Raw genomic sequence first — 20,138 nt, 5'->3', positions numbered from 1 at the left:
GAGAGCGGTTCTGATGGGATCCAGTGGGATTCGTATAATGTTGTTACGGGCCGTGCTCTAATGCAGCAGTGAGAGCTTTATGGGTGAGATCAATAGAGGCCGAGGGCAGGGAGAGCGGCTCTCCCGGTGTGATGCTTTCAGTACATCAGTGACGGGAAACATGAGAGTGTTCTGGTGGAAATCTCGTGCCGAGCCGGTCGATGTTAAAGCCCCTTGTTTAGTCCCCGAGGCGCATGGCTCACTTGCCCCGGTCATTTTCAGACACTGGAAGCATCATCCTGCTGCTACATGTTGTCCTCAAAACCCCAAAACCCGACACAGAGGCTTCGGTTGATCAGAGACGTCCTCCTGATCCGGCTGATCGCGGGACGGCCGCCTCAGAAAGGCTGCAGACCCCAAAACCGCAGACTAACCGTCGAGCAGGTCCAGGATCAGCTCCCGATCGGGGCTAACTTTAAACGAAAGCAGCTGTAAGATGCTGCAGAGGAAAGCATTTTAGTGATCACTACCAGATGTTTTTTTTTTACCACATATTAGCCACGTTCTGCAACGCTCCAGGTACTACAAAGCTGAGTGTTTACAGTCAGTGATTTAAGCAACCGTTGCTGTTTTTCCTTCCTTCTCGTACAGTAGGTCCAGTGTTCGGCACCTGACAGGTGGTTTCTAACGTTACAGACCTCAGCGCGGGGGGGGTGGACGCGTGGCAATTTACAGAGCAAATATTTTTTTAATTAGGGAAATCTTAGTTTCACCTTAAAGAGTAAGAAAAAGCTAACTTATCGGTTTCAACAGGGACCATTCTGAGGGAAAAAGGGTCTGTTTAATGTTGTTTAAGCCTTAAACAAAGGCTTTTTGTTGCTGTGAGAGCTTTTTTTATTAATAGTCTTTACAGAAAACAGCTGATCCGTATAAATAAGTTTCATCTCAGATGGGTGTTTCCAACACTTTACTCAGCGAACAGATCAGCATCTGAGGTCATTTCCACATAAAGAAGATAATGGAATTACTTCCCTTTTCCGTTCAGATTTTAAAGATTCAAACCACAAAAAAAAAGAGGAAGGAAAAGATCTGAAACTGAAAACCTTGCTGTAATGCGTTAAAAGGTTTCTGCAGTTTCTTGTGAGGCCGCTCATCCTTGTTTGGGGAATCAATTAATGTTATTTATTTATTTTTGCAGATTGAGTTTGGCGTGAATCACCAGCTGTTTCCCAGTTATCATATTAGATTATTATCGTCCCAGAGATGAAACTAAGTCCTCAGAAAGAGCAGATCTTTTTGTTTTGTTTTTATTTTTATATTTATTTCTACTTCTACTGAAATGCAACCTCAGGCAGCTTGTTTGGGGAAAACAGCTGACTTTATTTACTTTAAACAAGCCAATAGATTGGCTTTTTTGACTTGTCAAAACATTGGTTAAGACTTTTGTCTCTAGTAAAGTAACAACTAAACAGGTTGCGATTGCAGGAAAGTTGTTGGTGATTTGAAACTGTGAGATTTAAGGTAAATTATCTGTTGCCGTTTCACTGATTTCTCAGCATTTGCGACCGAGCGACTGCATTTTGCACTGCTACGACTTATAAATCTGTATTTTAGGTCATGCAGATTGAACCACATTGATTTAGTTGACTTTTAAAATGAAAAAGGCTGATTTGGACTCTGTTTTAGACCTGGATATTAGGAGAACTCCCACAAAGGTGTCAAAATGCAGCTCTTGGGATAGGTTTGCAACATTCAGTCGCAATCATTTTTTTGAACGTCAAACATCAAGAGACAAAACTGATCCGCTGCAACCCCGCCAACATTTTCAGACATTTATGAGAATCCCTTAAGAGTCCCTCGTTCGCAAACAAGTCGCCAACGATCGCAGCCCGAGATACTACCTTAAATGGAAACATAGTTTTGATGCCTGCTTTCAATTATTTACCAAAGGCTCAAAGCAAAAACTGCAGGCTTAAAAATATCTTTAACTATGTTGCTGTTCTTTTTATTACCACCTATATGGGAGTTTGATTGTGTTTTACTGTATAACTGAGAAGAATGTGCCTTTTTGCACTAATAATGTAGTGACTGCAAAGTTAGATGTTCAGTTATGCAACAAGACAAATGCAGAGACGAAAAGCCATTAAAACTCTCCCACGTCAGTGTATATATGTAAGGTGATCGTCATCCAAAAACATGACTGGTATGTGGACTCAGATTGTGTTTCAGAGCATGCAGGGGATGAGAGAACAGCATGTGTTACAGAACGACTCGCCTCGGTCCGTTAACACCATCCCAGCCACGCGGGAGCGCCGCTCACAGTCACGGAGCCAGAGGGAGCGCGAGCCGATAAAACACGAGCAAACACAGACGTACAGAAATACTGATGTCGCATCGGACGGGTCGGAGGTGCACGGACTCGCCGAGGCACGCAGATGTTTTCTGGCTGAAATCCGGCTCCGTGGAGAGGCGCGCTGGTTGGCCTTCCCCTCGTGTGTTTACAGGAGGGAGTCCTTGATGCTGTGCAAACACGGGGCGGCCGGCGTTTAGGTGGGCGAAGGACATCAGTCGTTACTGACCTTGTTTATTGTGGGAAACGGGGAGCAGCTGCTGGAGCGCAGTTCTGCAGGCGGCCATGTTTCTGTTGCTAATGGCTCTTTATTGATCCGCCTTTAGTCACTTGGTTTACTCTGACAGAGCAGTTTTATCAGCGATGAAGTCAACTTTGCTCTTAGGTATTAATATATATGCATCTGTGGGACAATTACAAGTTAAAACATTGTGTAAAATGTAAATAAATACAGAATGCAATGATCTCATCTCTGAACATAGTTAACACCAAACGTTTAAACTCTGAAATTGTGACATTTTTGTTATTTTAAAGCATCAACACGTTTTTAAAAAGTTGGGACAGGGGCAACAAAAGGATGTAAAAGTAGAGGTAACAGGTCAGGAAGAGGACTGGGGATAAAAAAGGCATTTTAGAAGTAAAGATGGGCAGAGGTTCACCAGTTAGAAAAAAAAACGCATCTAATAATAGTAGAACAGTTTCAGAATTATGTTTCTTAACAGAAATTTGGGAAGACTTGAATATCCCATCATCTACAGGTCATAATATCAACAGAATCTGGAGAAATCTCTGAGGTCAAAGGTCAAGGCTGGATGTTTGTGATCTTCTGGTTCTGGTTCTGCTCAGGAACACTGTCTGTAAACACAGCTCACCGTGCCATCCACAGATGCTGCTTAAAGCTCTATCAGGCAAAGAAGAAGCCAGATGTGAACAGATGTGTCTCCTCTGGACCAAAGAGGAGAACTGTTCTGAGGTCAGCCTGCCTCTCTGATGGTATGGGGGTGCATTAGTCCAGGTTTTAGAGCAACATCTGCTCCCATCCAGGACTGTTGAACAGACAGAATGGGACAACCTCAGGTCCAGATGTTCACAGACTGATGGGAGAAGAAGAGGAGATGCTCCGCAGAGGGAAACATGGTCCTGTCCTAACTTTTAAGACATGTTTTTATCATAAAATAATACATTTTTTCAACCATTGGTACGATTACTATGTTCCACTGGGAATAAAATATGAGTTTATGAGATTTGCAAATCATTACATTCTGTTTTAATTTACATTTCACACAACATCCTAAGTTTTTCAGATTTTGTGTTGCATTATTATTGTTGTTGTTGCTTTGTTTTCGTCCTTGCTTGTGTCCCAGCTGAAGGTTTTCATGTGGGGTCTGGCTGGCAGGAGCTGGAGGGTTTTTTAGCGAAACAAAAGCCTCTGTCAGAAACACATTAGGGCTAAATTAGATTCAGCCTGTTGATGGTCTAACTTGCATCAGTGCCTCTTTGTGTCTTTTTGTTTTTTTCCCCCCGCGGAGACGCCGTGTGAGTCTCAGTGTTTCGATTTTTGTTGTGGAAAATATGAGGCTTATGTACAGTATGCGACGCCTTTCATATACATGTGGGAGGAGCGGCGTGCAAGTCGGGTCTTGTTCAGAAATGCAGACTTGATCTTATCTGTATCTGTTTTTGGGTGATCGGCCTGAAGGCAGCTGCACAGCTGGAATCGGGGTCAAGGTTCAGGGGTTAAGACCCCGCCCTCCCCTGCTTGTCGCACACTTGGCCTCCAGTGAAGCGGCTAAGGAGGCAGGAGGGGATGCCTGTCGCTGTGGGTGGCAGAGGTCACGGAGGTTAAACGGGGGCCGGCGTTCGCCTGATTTGCATTCAGATGATCTGATCCCGCAACTTGTTTTGTCTCCCTCATGTCCTGATATTGATTTCTCGTCCTCAAATTGGTGTGACAACAAAACAGAACCTCTTTGCGTCTCGTGATCGACAGCTAGGCTTTTCTCTCCGTCTGCGGGTCGGCAAAATATCGCAGGAAGTCATGAATTTTAATGAAACTCAAACATTAATCACTGGATGTACATCTACAGCAGATTACCTTTTGAAGTCAACGCAATTCAGGTTGTCTCTCACAGCCTGCTGACTTTAACAAAACACAAAAAAAGGCTAAAACTCCATCAGTTTTGCAGATATTTGGTGCAGATCTGATTATGATATCCGGTAACAGTAATAGGTTTGACTAAAAACTGATTTCTCAGGATGAGATGATCGTAGTTTAAAGCTCTTGCATGAAAGGCAGCGGGCAACATGCATTCCTTCAAGTAATGTTCTGCCTTTTAATTACAGCAATATGCAGAACGCGAACAGTGAGGAAATGTTTGCAGAAAATTGCTGTCTGTGTTGTCGTCCCCGTCTTATCGGCGGCGCAGATCTCATATTTTTAATGAACAGCTGGGATCGCGCTGGAATGCGAGAGCGACCGGGGAGGAGGGGTGAAGAGGAAAAGAAGATTAAAAATAAATAAATAAGCGAGGAGAATTCCAGTGAGTCATGAGGGGAGAATGATGCCGCGGAGAAGCAATAAAAATCGAACACGAGCGAGAGGAAAGCATGTTCTCACTTTATAACCGCCGATAAAACGGTTTTAGTTTCAATTTGGGCTCATGTAGTGGGGTTTTATCTGGCTGGGAGTCAAACAAAACTCCGTAATTATGTTTTTTTTTTGTCCCATATGAGCCTAACAGTAGGCGGTTTTAATCGAGGAGCAACATTTTCTCTCTGTGAATGAATCCAACCGAGTGCTGATTTAGTTTTGCACTTTAGCTGAAGGGAGATCCCATCTACTCGTCCCGACTCGCTTCAGGCAGAATCAGCTGATTTTACTGCAGAGACACAAGAACGGAGCTCACAGCTTTCCTGCATGTGTTGTTGCTGGAAAAAGAAAAGGAGCCTTGTTTAAATCCGGACTGACAGACACACACGAGACATGTTTTACATTTTGCCATCGTTGTCTACAGAATTTAATAGCGCCTGACAAGGAGCCATGTTTGCTCGTATAGGATGAGGTTTTTAGGCACTGAAGCGTTGTTTGCGATAAAGACAGAGATCGCTGATTGCTCCGTTTGCGTCCACGAAAAGCCGCTCTTTCAGTTTCAAACGCTGGTGGCTCAAATGTTCCCATGATCTCGACCAAAACGCACATTTTTAATGCTTCTTTAAACAGCTGGAGGCCCGGAAGAATTGCTCTTTTAACAGAAAATCATCTGGAGAAATGACGGAGTCAGAGCCGTTTTGATCAATCTTACAAGACGTCACGATCAGAGCGTGTGATGCGAACGACTCTCAGTCGTTATTGAGCTGTCGACGTCCACCCAATGATTGGTTTCTAATGAGTTTCATTAAAATCTGTCCAGTTCTTGAAATATGTTGCTAACAGACAGACAGAGTTGACTGCAAACAGTTAGGGATCAGTCTCAGCTACTACCACACTGAACTATATCAGCTGTGAGTAGTTAGTCGGTCCAGTTGTTGGTGAGATATTCTGCTAACAGACACGGGAACACAGTAAATACGTTTAATGATGTTTGCTAGGAGATCATCATCCAGCTGCATTTAAAACGAACCCATCACTCTGAGAAATGCTCGAAGCCTTTGCTTGTCTCCGTTTGTTTTCTGTGCGTAAGTTTTCTTCCAGGAAGGACGCACTTATGTTTGTTTTTACTGTAAACGGCAACGAGCCGGCATCCGTCCATCGGAGCCGAACCGTGAATAACGGGACAAAGTTCCTCTGACCTCCGCCTCCGCTGTCACAACAACAGCAGCGCCGGGGAGCTCGCCGTCGGCTCCCGGGGACAGCCCGCCGGCGTGTAAAATGAGCGGCTCCCGAGGGATGCAGGAGGCTGGTTTTTTGTGACGTGACGGCGATTATCGGGAGGCTAATGAGGAGATAGCAGGCTGTGGTTTTCCTGATGTCGGCTGGTTGGGAACAACAGCATCTGTTTACATGTTTGCTGCGATTTTCTCCAAGGATAACGCTGGTCATGACTCCTTTTATTTACTTATTTTTTTATATATGTACTGACGTTTTAGTTTGACATCCTGAGCTGCTCTTAATGAAGCTGGTCGACTCGCCAATTAGCAGCTTATCTGTTTGTTTGCAGCTCTTCTTGGGACAGTTTTTATCATTTGCTGCTTCGTTGTGTTTGCTCACTTTACCCCCCATTGAATAAACTTGTCTGTTGAAGCTACTTGCTGCAGGTTCAGTGAGCCACAGGTTTCTTTTTGCTTTGCGAACTAAGAGTTAAGAGTTCAGGCCCAACTCTTAACTCTTAGTAGCTCTTAGTACCGTTTACTTTATGACAAACTTTGCATTTTTGTGCTGCCTGACTTTAAGCAACGTCTTTCTGCTCCGATCCTCCCCACGTTGCCTTCTTTGGTCATCTGTTTCAGGACGCTGCTTTCGTTTTTTTTTTTGTTGTTTTTTTTCTCGCAGTTTTGTCTGAACGTCGCGTCCGAGCACCCTGCAGCCACTTCTCTTTGTTCTATATCTGTCATCCCTGAAGCACCGGGTGTTTTTACGAGCCGTAAAAAGGTTCTTTTCGGTACGATTCCCGCACCTCCTTTCTCTTCACGCCCTCGGTTTACAAAAATAAAACCTAAAAGTACAGCATGTTTCTGTTACTTCTGCTCTAAGTGGTGCCAGCGTGTCTCTGATCCGAATAACAGAGTGAAACCATATGTGAGCGTGGGCCTCTCGTGTCGCAGTCCTTCTGCTGTCCGCCCACTGGGCAGGAGAAACTCGCAGACCCAGCTTCCCCTCGAGGACCCAACGTGACCTTTTTATTTCAGGGTGAAGCCGGTCGTGTAACCGCAGGGGTCCGTTTCTGTCCGCGGGGTGAACAAACTCGAGCGACAGAGGCGGCATCAGCAGCAGCTCAGCGTACGGATCTTATCGTTTCATTAAACACAAAAGAGGAGGAGGGGGCGGCGGCGCAGCTGGGATCAGCTGGAAAACTTCGAGGACGCCAGCATCCCCGTCCTCTGAGACGTCTCTTCAGCTGGGTCTGCAGCGTGTCAGCAGATAAAATCCTCCTGTGTTCAAAACAAGACCCAAGATCTGCTTTTCCTCCTAAATTAACCGGACTGGAAAATCATGAGTTATCCGAGCAGCACTTTCAGAAACCTCAGAGTTTAGGGAAAGACCGTGGATCTGAGGTGCAAAAAAAACACAAAATTAACTACAAAATTTCAGAAAACTCCATTTCAGAGGATACAGAAAATAGTTAAGAAGGTTAGAAAGCAATAAAATTCAAGAAAACAATGTTTCTGTGGGTTTTTTTGTCTTTATTACCCGTTGATGCAAGCTGAAGGTGGACGTTTCTGTCCGTCTCTGTGCGTCTGTTAGCAAAATATCTCATGGACCACAGGACAAGTTTCAATGACACTCTCACTGGATGCACATCTGCAGCTGACTCTCTTTCTGAGTCAGTCCAATTCAAGATGGACGCCTCAGCTAATCAACAATAACCAACACAGGAATGGCTGCAACTCAGTCAGTTTTGCAGATATCTAGCTAAAAATTTGCATCAACATAAGATGATCTTAGTCTAAAACTCTGACTTGAAAGGTGGCGGGCGATATGCATTCCTTTTGTTTTACCCTCAAGGCAACCATAGAAGAACCTCCACGTACACAAAAAGTATTTTCAGATCTCTAAAGACACCTCTGTCCCAAAGATCAGAGTATTTTTGATTAAATTAAAGTCCCCCCGCCCGTCTCGTGCTCCAGCAGCTCCCTAGATGGTCATTCTGCGCTCAGACTCCGGACTGAGCAGACCCGGGCCAGCGGAGTGAAGGAGGACTTCCTCTGTGTGAGGCGAGCGGTGGTGCATGGCAGGAATGCAAAAACCAGATGACCTCAAATGGAAACTCCAGGGCTGATGGAGGCGGCGACCGGGCCATCTCGTTTGCTCTAATAAACACTCAGATTCTCCTCTGCCGGCTCGTTTTTCTCCTTTTCTCCCCCCTCTGTCTTGTTCCTGAACTGCTCGGGTTCTCCCAGTTTCCCCGATCCTGGCCCGGCGCCGCCACCGCCGCGCCCCAGATGCTGTGCTGCTGTCTGGCGTTCAGATCTGAGGCGCGGGCCGGGGTCCAGCTCCGGCTGAAAAGGAGCGACGACGTCATCCCCCGGGGTCCGGAGGTTATAATTTTCACGTTAATTACACAGAAGCAGAGATGAGCTAAATATAAACACATGGGCCTGAGCGGCGGGGGGCGGTGGGGGGTAAAAGGGGCTCGGAAGGCCTGTTCTCCTCAGGCGAAGGGGGCGGAGACAGCGGCTGTGGTTTTCTGCTGCCGATGCCTGCTTCTGAAAGGAAACTCTGCAAAGAAAAATACGGGGGGAGACGAGGACGAGGGTGGGGGCTCCTATTACAGTGGAGCTCAGACGTGACGCTCTGATTGCTCCCAGAGGTTGTGGTCAGGAGGAGGGGGCGCAGAGAGCGGCGTTAACTCCTTATCGGATGGCGTCATGAGTCCTGATGTTCGGCCGATTTTGAGCTCATGTAGTCGCCGAACAGGAAGTTTTCGCTCGCAGAACGTTTTGAATTCTGCGCAGCTCTGATGACTTTCAGGGGAGAGTCACCTGTGAGGGTGACTCCATCGCCTACTCAATGACGAGCCGAAGGTGTGAGCTCGACCGTCTGGAAGCGTGCGGTCAGAAAGTTTACCTAAAAAGGCGTTTTACTCTCTGATGCCTCCGTAAAAGCTCCCTCTGCTGCAGTTTGAGCTTCACGTTTACGTTTTTTTCTGCAGTTTATCTCGATGCAGAAGCAAACCTGTCAACATTCAGCCGAAGATGAAGCTTCGTATTTGGTTTTCGCTCCCGAAGACGAAGAATGTGCTCGACTGGAAGAGCCACTCCCTGCTAATTAGGTTAAAGCGAAGCACCGTCTCTCCACTTAGTGGCATGGAGGACATGATGTGTGTCACTGCGGGCCATTTGTTATATTCAGCTCTGAACACGGGAGCTTTCTTATGATCGTTTCAAACTCACGTCGAAGCTGAATGTTGAGCTGAAGTAACTTTTAGACAATCTTATCCTACTTTTAGCTTTTAGCTAACCTTTTGATACTTTTAGCTTCTATCTAGCTTTTCTTTTTGCCAGTTTTAGCTTGTAGCCAATCTTTTGCGACTTTTAACTTTTAGCCAGCATTTTCCTACATTTGGCTTGTAGCTAACCTATTGCTTATTTTTAGTTTCTATGTAGCTTTTTGCTAGTTTTAGCTTTTAGCTGAGCTTTTGAAACTTTTTGCTTTTAGCCGTCCTTTGAATACTTTTAGCTTCTGGTTAGCCTTTTGCTACTTTTAGCTCTTATCCAGCCTTTTCCTACTTTTAGCTAACCTTTTGTGACTTTCAACTTTTAGCTAATCTTTTCATATTTTTTGCTTTTAGCTAGGTTTTTGACACTTTTTTTAGCTTTTAGTTACCCTTTTGCTTCTTTTATCTTCTATCTAGCTTTTTGATAGTTTTAGCTTTAAGCTAACCTTTTGCTAGTTTTAGCTTTTACCCAGCCTTTTTTTACTTCTAGTCTTTTAGCTAGCCTTTTCAGCTTGTAGCCAATCTTTTTGCAACTTTTTGCTTTTAGCCAACATTTCCCTAGTTTTAGCTTTTAGCTTATATTTATCTCCTGACTAGTTTTTGTTCCTTTTAGCGTTCAGCCAACCTTTTGCTCATTTTAGCTTATATATTCTTATATATTCTTATTTTTAAGATAAAATGATTGATTTTGGTCTTTTCTTTGTAAACTAAATAAAGTTTGGTTAATTGTTTCACATTAAGACTATAACAGACGTATAAATCCATCATAATTAATTTTACTCATAACAGACTTTTGTTACATTTCGTTCAGTATTTGCAGGTTAAAGTACTTTTGATTTATTCTGGTCAATATTTTGCTGGTTTCTTTGACTTTCTTGATTCTTTTCGTGCTCATTAATTAAAGTTGCTGTTGGCAAATGTTTGATTATGGAAATGTAGCTGATCGGGAAAAACAGATTTTGTCCTTTTTTATCTGAAGAAATGTCATTTATTAATAATAAATTAAACTGTTTACAGCTTGATTAATAAAATGAGAGTAGTCTTATTGTTAAAAGTTACCCTGAAAATAATAAAACTACAGGTTTTTGCTCAGTTTTTGCTCAGTTTTCTGAACGATCGGCAGCTTAAATGATTGATAGTTTAGTGATTTTTCTGCGAGATAAGAACAGGTTTTTACCGTCAGCTCCATGTAGTTTTGTTGTAGATCAGAAGAGACGATGTAAGGATTGAGAAACGTGTTTTTAGAGCTCCTGGTTAAGGTTTCAGGCCGCACCTGGTGAAGAATGCATGCGTAATGTGTTGGCTTCCTGCGATGAGCTCCGGGTCAGGTGGGCCGCCTGTTCTGCGGTCAGCCGGACGGGGTGGGGGTGGGGGGGGTTGGAGACCACCCAGCCTCCCTCAGCTGCGTCCTGGCGGGACACCAGACCCCCAAACATTTCTCCTCCACCTGCTGTGACCCTCCAGAAGCCACAACAGGTGTAACCTCCCCGATCTCCAGCTGCTGCTTGCTGTCCTGATTTTACCCATTACATGCAGGCCGCAGGTAAACGCTTGTAGGTCGCCACCTTCTCACCTTCCGGTCAACACGGTTTCGCCGCTGTAACGTTTATGAACGCTGGATCCAGACTTCAGGTCGTGTCTGCCCTCTAGTGTCTGCAGCCCGTAACTACAGGTGGATTTACTGAAGCGTAAAGTTAAAATTAACATCTGCACCTAACCCCTTTATTTACAATGAAAAGCCTGCTTTTGTAGAATCCACTCAGAAATATTACTCATAATTACCGTCTAGACTTAGAAATGGAGCCTCTTCTCTGCTCAGAGGTGAGTTATTGGCCTTAATGGCTTTTGGAGTTCAGAGCAAAATGTGTTTATCGATTTTTAGTCTTGAAAGCTTTGCCGTGTTTAAAGTTTTGTTCTTCCGCTTTCAGCCAAAGAAACTTTATGAAACACTTGTGCAAACACATTTAAATGAAGAATAAATGTAAACCTATCTGTTTATAATTTAATGTGGTTAAAAAAACTACTTCTTTCACAGAATCCATAACGTTTTTTATCCCCTGAAGCAGTAATGATTTCGCTGTTTGTTTGCAAAACATCTCATGAGCTTTAAAGTAAAACTCTTAGCTTTCGGATTAAACCCAATTGAAGACGGCCGCCTCAGTGACGCGATGTTTGCCGATACAAAAATGGCCGAAACTCAGTCAGTTTTACAGATATCGAGTTAAAATCCAATCGGATCCTGTGAGATCTCTGTTTAAACTCCAGCTCTGTTTGTTAGCAAAATATCTCATGAGCTGTTTGGTGGATTTTAACGAAACCTTAAGGAAGTAATCATCAGGCGCTCAAACACTGTTGAAGTTAACGCGATTTAAGCTGAGCGCCGCAGCTCGATGGCGTTAAACATGACAAAAATGGTTATAAGTCAGCCAGGTGAACAGATATTGAGGTGGTAGTAGCTGAGAGTCATCCTCAACACATACTGTGGTTCACATCCTGACAAATCCATTTCCTGATCTGTTCGGGGTTCAGGTAATTCGTGTGTTTCTTCTTATTTCCAAGCAGCAGTTTAAGGACAGAAAACTTGTCGATGCCTCGTGTTGAGTCAGGAGTAATTCATGTTCCAGGGTTGTATTTTTCCCTTAAAGTAACTTGGATTTCTTCATTTGTTTCTTTAGTTTGTTTGTTTGACCCGTCCCCCGAGTCGTTCAGAGGACGTCATTGTGTCTGGAGTTCGATTTGTTTGTGACGCCGGCGGTCCGAGGCTCTTCACGCGTCTCTCTCCCTTGTCTTTCCTGTCGGGGTTTGATATTATTTCGAGCCCTGCGAGGAGGAAGACTTGGGTCGGAAAGACTGTTACACCGGGAACCGTGCCCGCCATCATCCCGCGTTACTTTCGCCTCTCCGTTTTCACACATGTGTTTGCTGACAGAGCTGCGAGATCCTCTGAGATTAGCAGCACATGTCGGCTTTTCTTTTTCTGCCTCGCCGTCGCCAGCGGGAGGCGTGTTTTCGTCTCAGCCCTTCACCTGTGTCTGGCTTTGGGACTTTAACTGTAACCTAAACCCCTCAATTCTCCGTTCTATTTGTCCTCTTCGTGCTCATCTTCCTCTCCTGTCTGTCTCTGAGGAGCAGTGAGGGAATGGGACTTTTTGTTTCCAGATCGGGCGCCTTTAACGATAAAAATGGAAGAGCGTTCGCAGACGTTCGTTATAAACCCACGATGATCCAGCTGCTGCTCGGTATGTGTGATTTTCCCCACATGGTTACGGTTTTTTGTTTTTTCCTGGATGGTGACCCAGCAGGGCGGTTCTTCTGGTCAGAACCGCAGAGAGAAGACCAACCACCCCCCCTCCTTCTCCTTACAGAGGAACCATAATTAAACAGCTTTTGTGTATTTATACTCAGCTGTGACTCAGTGGGACATGTGGCCTGCGTTTGGGCGAATGTGAAGAGGCTTCCTTTGTGCTCCAGCGTAAACGATGTGCACATATTTGTGTATTTGTCAAAGCTGACCTAATAAACCATTTAAATCACAGATACAGGGGGAGGATATAACGGTATAACGGTATAACCTTTAATTCCTTTGTTAAAATTGAAAGGATGAATGTGAAACCTAATTTCACTACAGATCTTTGCTTCATTCACTATTAACGACATTTATATCCAAACAGAAGGTAAATGGACTATATTGAGCCAATATAAATGCTGAAAATGTTGCTTTTTGCCTTTAAAGTTTCCACTTATATGTTAGAAAGTTAGTAGGATTTGCTCAGTGCTTACTGACCGAGCATTGTTAGAAATCTGGGCTGATTTTTCCCACATATATGCATAAATCTGAGTGTTACATGCTTTGTTTTTATTCTAAGGTGTGTAGATACTTCTGCTGTGTGGTTTTCTGATGAGCTGCTGGATGTACTATAAGAATAACATTTTTACAAACAGATTTCAGGCTGCAGTCGGGTATATCTTCCCCTGCAGGGTATCTTCAGTTCACACGTCGGTGTCAGTTTGTGCAAAAAAAGGCACTTTGTAAGCAGCGTCCATTTTCCATAAGTCTGAAAACGAGTCTTTTCGTTCGGGCCGGGGTTTATTTCAGATTTAATTTGTTTTCTCCTCAGAGAACAAAACCACGTTCCTTTAAAACCCTGACAGAAAGACACAAACTCGCAGGAGTGGTTTGATTCCAAGGAGCGCAGATTACCTCGTCATTGTTCGCCGACCTGTGTTTTCTTTTTGCCGCGGCGGGGCAGAGGGTACGGTCTGTACGGATGGCGGCCTCCTGGTCGAGTTGGTACTTGCCCCCCGCGGCGCGGCACATGAAACCTGTCCGTCCTCGTCGCGCTGCGGTGGCGGCGGCACGGTCACCTGCACGCTGCTTTTGCCCGTATCCTTTCGTATGTTCGTCCTGGATGTTTGCTGAGGGCTGGATTGGGAGGGTGGGGGTGTTTTTTCTTTCCCTTGACTGGTTTAGGTGTCACTTATTTGAACAGGAAAGTAACAAACTGGGAGTTCAGGTTTGATAAAACAGGTCAGGTTGACATCCAGCTGTTTTATTTTCAGCAACGTTTCTTTCTCTTTATCCGTGTTCACCAACTATCACCCTCCCTCCTCTGTATTTTCCACTCTCTACCGAAAGAAGATAAATGCAGCAGCAAATGTTTTCTTTTCTCTTTGTGCTGAAAATTGGCCTCTTTCTCTTTCTCTTTTTTTTTCTGCCTCTCCTCTGAGTGGATGGGAGGTGGAGGAGGCAGGGCCGGCTTTTGTGAAGTTTAGCACCAGGATCACAGCTTTTTGTCCGGCCTCACAAACACACACATGCCTCACATGTGCAGGGTTTTTTTTTTTTTAAAATCCGCTTATATTTATTTTAATTCTTCCATGCTGAAACAGACGGGCTCGGCTCGTCATCGGACCGAAACGGATGCGTCCGTAACGTCCCCGTTTGGATTAAAAGTTCTGCCGAGCAGCTGTTTGTGCGCAGATGTCAGTCGGGCCGGTTCCTGAGGAATGTCTGGATACAGACGGAGAAACGGAAACAAAGAGGGCAGTAAGAGAAGCAGAGAGTTAAAGAATGGAGCAGCTGATGTCCGTTGCGATAAAGGCAGAGTTTTGGGATTGACGCAAGCGCGAGATGAAGTGATTTGCTTGGAACTGGTGATTCGGAGGGAGAGAAAGAGGGAGGGAGGACAGACGCAGCCCTCGAGCGGTGTGTGTTTTGGGGGTGGACAGAGTTCACGCAGAACATCACCGGACGCAGACGGGAGGGACGTGGTCAGCTCTCCGTGTGTGTGTGTGTGTGTGTGTGTGTGGTGAAACCAGACCTACCTCTGATCCCTGCGACAGGAGACAGAAAGTTCAGACTCCTGAGCGAGTAACGGGAGGAAAACTCTGCGTCCTCCGCTGAGACGGGAGCGATGCGGGCCTGACGGGACCCAGCGCGCCGATGCCTGCCGCCATGCTCCCGTGCTCCGCGCCAGCCGGGTCGGACTGGAGCTTTCAGAACCCAGTGGGAGTGGACTGCAGCTCCCCCGAGCCTCGCTGCATTTGGCTGGCTGTCCTCCACGGCGCCACGAGCCCAACGCCGCGCTCCACGCACAGCCAGAGCCCGCAGCAGCTCAGGGTAAGAGGAGGTCGCCCGTCTTCATCAGAGAAGTTAGACGCCGAACGCACCAGAGGATGGATGGCGCTAAATAATCCCGTCAATATCCAAGCTTGAGGATATCCTATTTTATATACGAATTTCTGGAATATACTAATAAAAATGTGTTGATTACTGGATAAAGAAGTAAATGCTCAGAAACTTTTCATATTAGTCAAATAATTAATATAAAATGTTGAATATAAGGAGGGAAAAGTAGTTTATTTTAGCTGTAAAATAAACAATATTCAGGTTATAGAACAACAGCTGATGAATTCTCATGATTCTTTGTCATTTTGTCTCATTAAAACACGAAGCTGCAGTCCTACTGGAGGCTAATTAGGGAAAAAAATACAATACTGACAAATTTAGATGGAAATAGATGAACGGGGCAACACAGTGGGGCAGTGGTTAGAGCTGTCGCAGCACAGAGGAGCTAGCAGGTGGCGTTTACATGTATGTAAGGAAAGGTAAAAGCGGGTAAAGAAAATGGATGGATGGACGCTGGATGACTTGAAGTTAAAGCTAAAACTATCAAGAACTGCAGCTAAAAGCTACGATTTTAAAAACCGTAGCTAGCCCCAAAGATAACGTTTTAAATGTCGTTAGATCTGACCCAGATTGAGTCTCTGTCGCTTCTCATTTCGCTTAGAGCAACATTATGTTAGTTACTTGGATTTTTATTACATTTTTTATCTGATTTGATGAACTGTGAGAAGCTGCTTTGCTAATAAATGATAAATGTAAAAACCTGATGATGTAGAAAACGAGGAAGAAGAACTGAACGCCACTGATGTGTCTTTTAAAAGTGGATCTTTTTTTAATTCCTATATAATACGTCGTTGGGCCTTAAATGGTCCGCTTCTGCACTTCTTTAATAATTATTAACGTTAACTTAATCCCGTCCACAGAGTCCCCTCCGTCTCCACCGCATCACCATCTGGGTATCTGAATGTGCGGCACCCATTCCTCCGTCTGAAAGCTGAAGGGTGTCTAATTAGTAGCCGAAGGCCGATGAGGAGGGTTGTAAAGTCGCTGCCCCCCACACCTCGTGAAATCCCTCAGAATTCAAAGCATTTGCTTCCAATTTGATATCATTCAGATGAAATAGTTCCCTTTTTGTAGCTTTCCGTGGCTGTTCCTCCCGCGCCCCCACCCTTTCCATGACTATCTGACAGAAATGCCACAGTCAGGAATGCGAGCGAGGGGGGAGGAAGAGGAGGACACAGCTGCGGCAAACACACACTGTAATCTGTTTACTCTTCAGCAGAAAGGTGCGCTGTTTGTCCTCCCCGAAAGCTGCCGATAACGTCGAAAAGACTCCCCCCTCGTATCGCCGCATCGGCTCCGATAAGACGTCTTTGATGTGTAACAGAGCGCCCGTTAAGGTGTAGCAGTGATGGGTTAACATGTTAAAACCCAAGCTGTGTCTTTCATCCAGATCCAGAAAGACGTTTAAATATCTGTGCTGGATTGTGAGGCTTTTATTTAACTTCACGCATCGTTTCAGTCCTTACATCCGCTGGAGACGGTCGATTACGGCGCCCCCCGGTCACGTCCGGCGGTCATTCACGGTCCTCTACATTAATTGAAAGGTTATTCTCGATTTGTGACTGAAAGATGATTTTGCTTGGATTATTTTTGTGCCAGCTGCTGGTTCGTAACGTTTTGATTTGTTGGAGCATTGGACTCTTTTTGCCGCTGTTTCGGCGAAGACGGTGTGGCAAAACAGCCAACGTTCAATCCAGCAGGATGTTTTCTGGTCAAATAAAGGTCCTTACAGTCATAAATTAAAGGCCGAGCAGCCCGGCTATCTTTCGTATCAAAGTCTTGGACAATAATTGTCTTGTGTTGTAGCCGTTTTAGTCAAACCTTGAAATGGAACAGGAGAAGATGTGTTGATTAGCTGTGGCGACCATCTTAAATTGAATTAAATCCAGCAGCTCATGGGTTGTAGAGGTACGTCCAGTGATCTTCTCTGGTTCGGTGGTTCAGGAGACATTTTATAGACAGACACGAGCGACAGCGTAACCGCTGGCCTTCGTTTTTCAATGACAAGCAAAAAAAAGGTAATAAAATAAGATAAGAGGTGACATTTAACTTTAACAAACAGTATAATTTAGGGGTTGTTTTTTTGCTCAAAGTGCAAGTAAACCAAAGTCTTTGTGGCTTTCTCCCTCTCCCTTTTTTCGTGAAGCTAAAAGCGGAGCTGACCAGAACAAAAAGTCCCGGGATGGTTTTAAATCTGCGTCACGCTGTCAGGCTGTAAAACTGGAAACGAGTCCTGCCCCGGGACCGAGCGTAAACAGCCAGGACTGACCATCATCATCCTCATCATCACTGGCAGGGAGGCGGGTTTCAGTCAGGCAGCAGGAAGGCACCGTTTGTTTTGCCGTTCAAGTAGAAAACCCAGTTTAACCGACATTTCCTCATCACCTGCTGACCTGGTTGAACTGACAACGGGGTTGGACTAGTTTCTGAGCACACATGCTTCTCATATTAACACACAGCTCCGGACCTTGTTTACCTTTTTATTTAATTAGTAATACGTTTCTGAGGGTGGTTTTTATGTTGTGGCGTTAAAAGGGCAGCAGGGTGTGGAGCGATGCGTCTCCAGACGTAGGATGCTTTTGGACTTGCAGAGGTGGTGCAGTTCTCCGTCCGTGCGGCCGGTAAGTCCGTTATCAGCAGGAGATGGTTTGGCTTTTCGCCGTTCCCGGCGGCGTGCGCAGACAGGCTCGGCCGTCAGGATTAACGGCCCGTCAGCGTTTGCAGCAGCCGTGAAGCTCCACGTTTCAAACGTGTTGCGGCTCAGCTGTTTGAAAAGGCGATTATTGTTCCCCTCTGCCGGGGTCTGGCTGCCACATTCCTCTGCGCCGCTCTGTCTCCGGACTGTTTGTGCTCGCCAACGCGTACGCCGTTCCCGACGACCGTAAATGCACCTTCATGATATTATCATAGACCAGTAAAGCCTCTTACACTCAGAAAATCCTTTTTTTCCTGGTTTTTAGGAAGGATTATGAAGCACACAGATCGTTTTTAGCATTTTTATCCGCAAATAAGGCTGATGATGCTTCAGATTTTGGCGCTGCGTTTTGAATATTAGACCTTTCCACCAATAAGATGCAACACTAAAGCTCATACTCTTCTTCTGCAGTGTTTGGTGCCTAATTAAAATCACAAGAAATACCCTCAGGGAAGATCCTGTTGCTGCTGTGTCACTACAACCGAACACCCACTCAAAGCAGGAAGACGTCGGGTGGTATTACAAGCTCCTCTGCATATTTATTTGTCTTCCATTCAAGCTTTTTCAATGATCTCATCCTGAAAAGATGTTTATTAAAAGACATGTTGTAGAAACCCAGCTTTATGTTGATCGGGTCGACGTCTGCGTTAAATAGTTTGGACTTTAGACACGAGGAGGAGAAGAGAAGTGAAACAAGGCTTTCCTCGTCTCATGTCTGCTGAGGAAGTTCAAGATTAGCCCGAAAAACCAAACCGCAGGGAAAAAAAAAAAGTTTCCATGTGCCGTCTTTGTTAAACATGAAGTCCTGGAGCGGGGAGACTGTGTCAGCGTTTGCTTTTTTTATTTATTGCTTTACTTTTTTTAGTGGTGATCAGACAAATCTGAGGTTCGAAGGTCGGCTCCGAGCAGGGGACGCACGGATCCACACGGTTCGGAGAGGTAGAGTGGGATCCGGTCCCGGCTCAGAGGCCGAGTCAGACCCCGTGTGTTTTGGGTAATCACAGGGTTCGGTATTCCCAGCGCCGGGAGGGGCTATGTGGTTGAAACTGGCGTGCTGGAGCCTGTCCCTCGCTGGGGCCCGATACTCCTCCTCTCCATCATCTTCATCTTTCTCCTCTCATTCACTCTCCCGGTGCTCCCTCCCCTCCGATGGCACCAGTGTGTGTTTATACTTGTCCAAAACCAAACCGCTCCTCCTGAGGAATCCACACTAACTCTTCCTCCTTTCTCTCCCTTCGCTCTTTCCTTTTCTGCTCGCTTTTTTTTTTGTTTTGTTTTATTGTTTTAACTTGAGCGTTCCTTCCTCGTTAATTCGCTGTTTTACCACATATCAAGCTTCACTGCGTGCCTTTGAAAGAGAAAAGGCAGAAGTCCTGGTCCTGGAGGGCCACCATCCGGCGTGTTTTAGATGTTTCTCTGCTGTTAAAACCTCAGCCATCCACACCAGGTGGGTCACAGCAGAGAAACATCTAAAACGTGGACTGAGCGCCACTGGTTTAGACTAAAAATTCAAGCGTCACAAACATTTATCCGTGCTGGTCTGCAAACCCAGACAGAGACAGAACTGGGTTTGGTTTTTTTTTGGGACCTCAGTGGAAAGTGGAAGGAAAAGAAAATGTGCGGTAAAAAGTCAGCGCAGCCGGATTTCCATTGGCACATCTGACGGGAGGAAGAGGAGGTAGAAGGGAGGAGAGGGGAAGGAAGGAAGGAGAAAGAAGAGTGGAGGAATGGGAAGCGCCTCGGCGATGAAGAGTATATTTATATTTATCCTGCCTCGCAGGGTTACCCCACTTCCTGCCTCAGGCCGGCCACTTCCTGTTGTTGTGTGGCCTCGAACAAACCTGCCGGATCGCATGTGTCTGAGTTTTACTACAAGTCAGTGTCTTAACATTTAATTTAAAAACATTTCATTAATGTGCGTCAATCAGACGTTTCACCGTTTTATTTAAACGCTTACAGAAAAAAAACGCCTTCTCACACCAAAGAACGTGTAGGAAAAAGTAATAACATGTTTGTGAATGGAGCGGTTATTGGTTGATTTGTGGATTTTAGGGAAAAGGGTGACATTTTCCAGAATTAACTTCTTATTTTTGCAGGAGAAATTATGTTGGATGAACCTTGCTCCTTGTCTGTTCGCCGCAGGGCCGCGCAAAGTCGAAAATAAAGAAACAAAATCGGTTAAAGTTGTTTCCACATCAGCTGCTGTAATGTCATTAGGAGCTATAATACTGCAGATTATACTTACAGTTAATGAAGCAAAGTGTTTGTTAGTTAAAGGAAAGATGTCACACGCACCTAAAAAAAAAAAACATTTTTATCGTCAGCCTGCAG

General features: G+C 45.1%; 1 protein-coding gene across 7 annotated transcripts in view; it reads left to right on the top strand.

Moving 5' to 3' along the window:
- Positions 1-20,138, top strand: part of arhgap23a (Rho GTPase activating protein 23a) — a 58,149-nt gene that overhangs the window by 15,127 nt on the left and 22,884 nt on the right. The window contains exon 1 of one of the 7 annotated variants that reach the window (XM_017419416.3): positions 14,283-15,043. The exons of 2 other annotated variants lie outside the window; for them this stretch is intronic. In XM_017419416.3, coding sequence (XP_017274905.1) covers positions 14,867-15,043 — 177 coding nt within the window. In that variant the 5' untranslated portion in view covers positions 14,283-14,866. Of the gene's footprint in view, positions 1-14,282; positions 15,044-17,544; positions 17,734-20,138 lie in introns of those variants that run through there. 4 more of the 7 variants (XM_017419419.3, XM_017419421.3, XM_017419415.3 and 1 more) reach the window with 4 other exon arrangements.

Source organism: Kryptolebias marmoratus, linkage group LG12 (genome assembly GCF_001649575.2).
Source record: "Kryptolebias marmoratus isolate JLee-2015 linkage group LG12, ASM164957v2, whole genome shotgun sequence".
Classification (NCBI taxonomy): Eukaryota; Metazoa; Chordata; class Actinopteri; order Cyprinodontiformes; family Rivulidae; genus Kryptolebias; species Kryptolebias marmoratus.
This window is presented reverse-complemented; position numbering and strand designations above follow the sequence as displayed.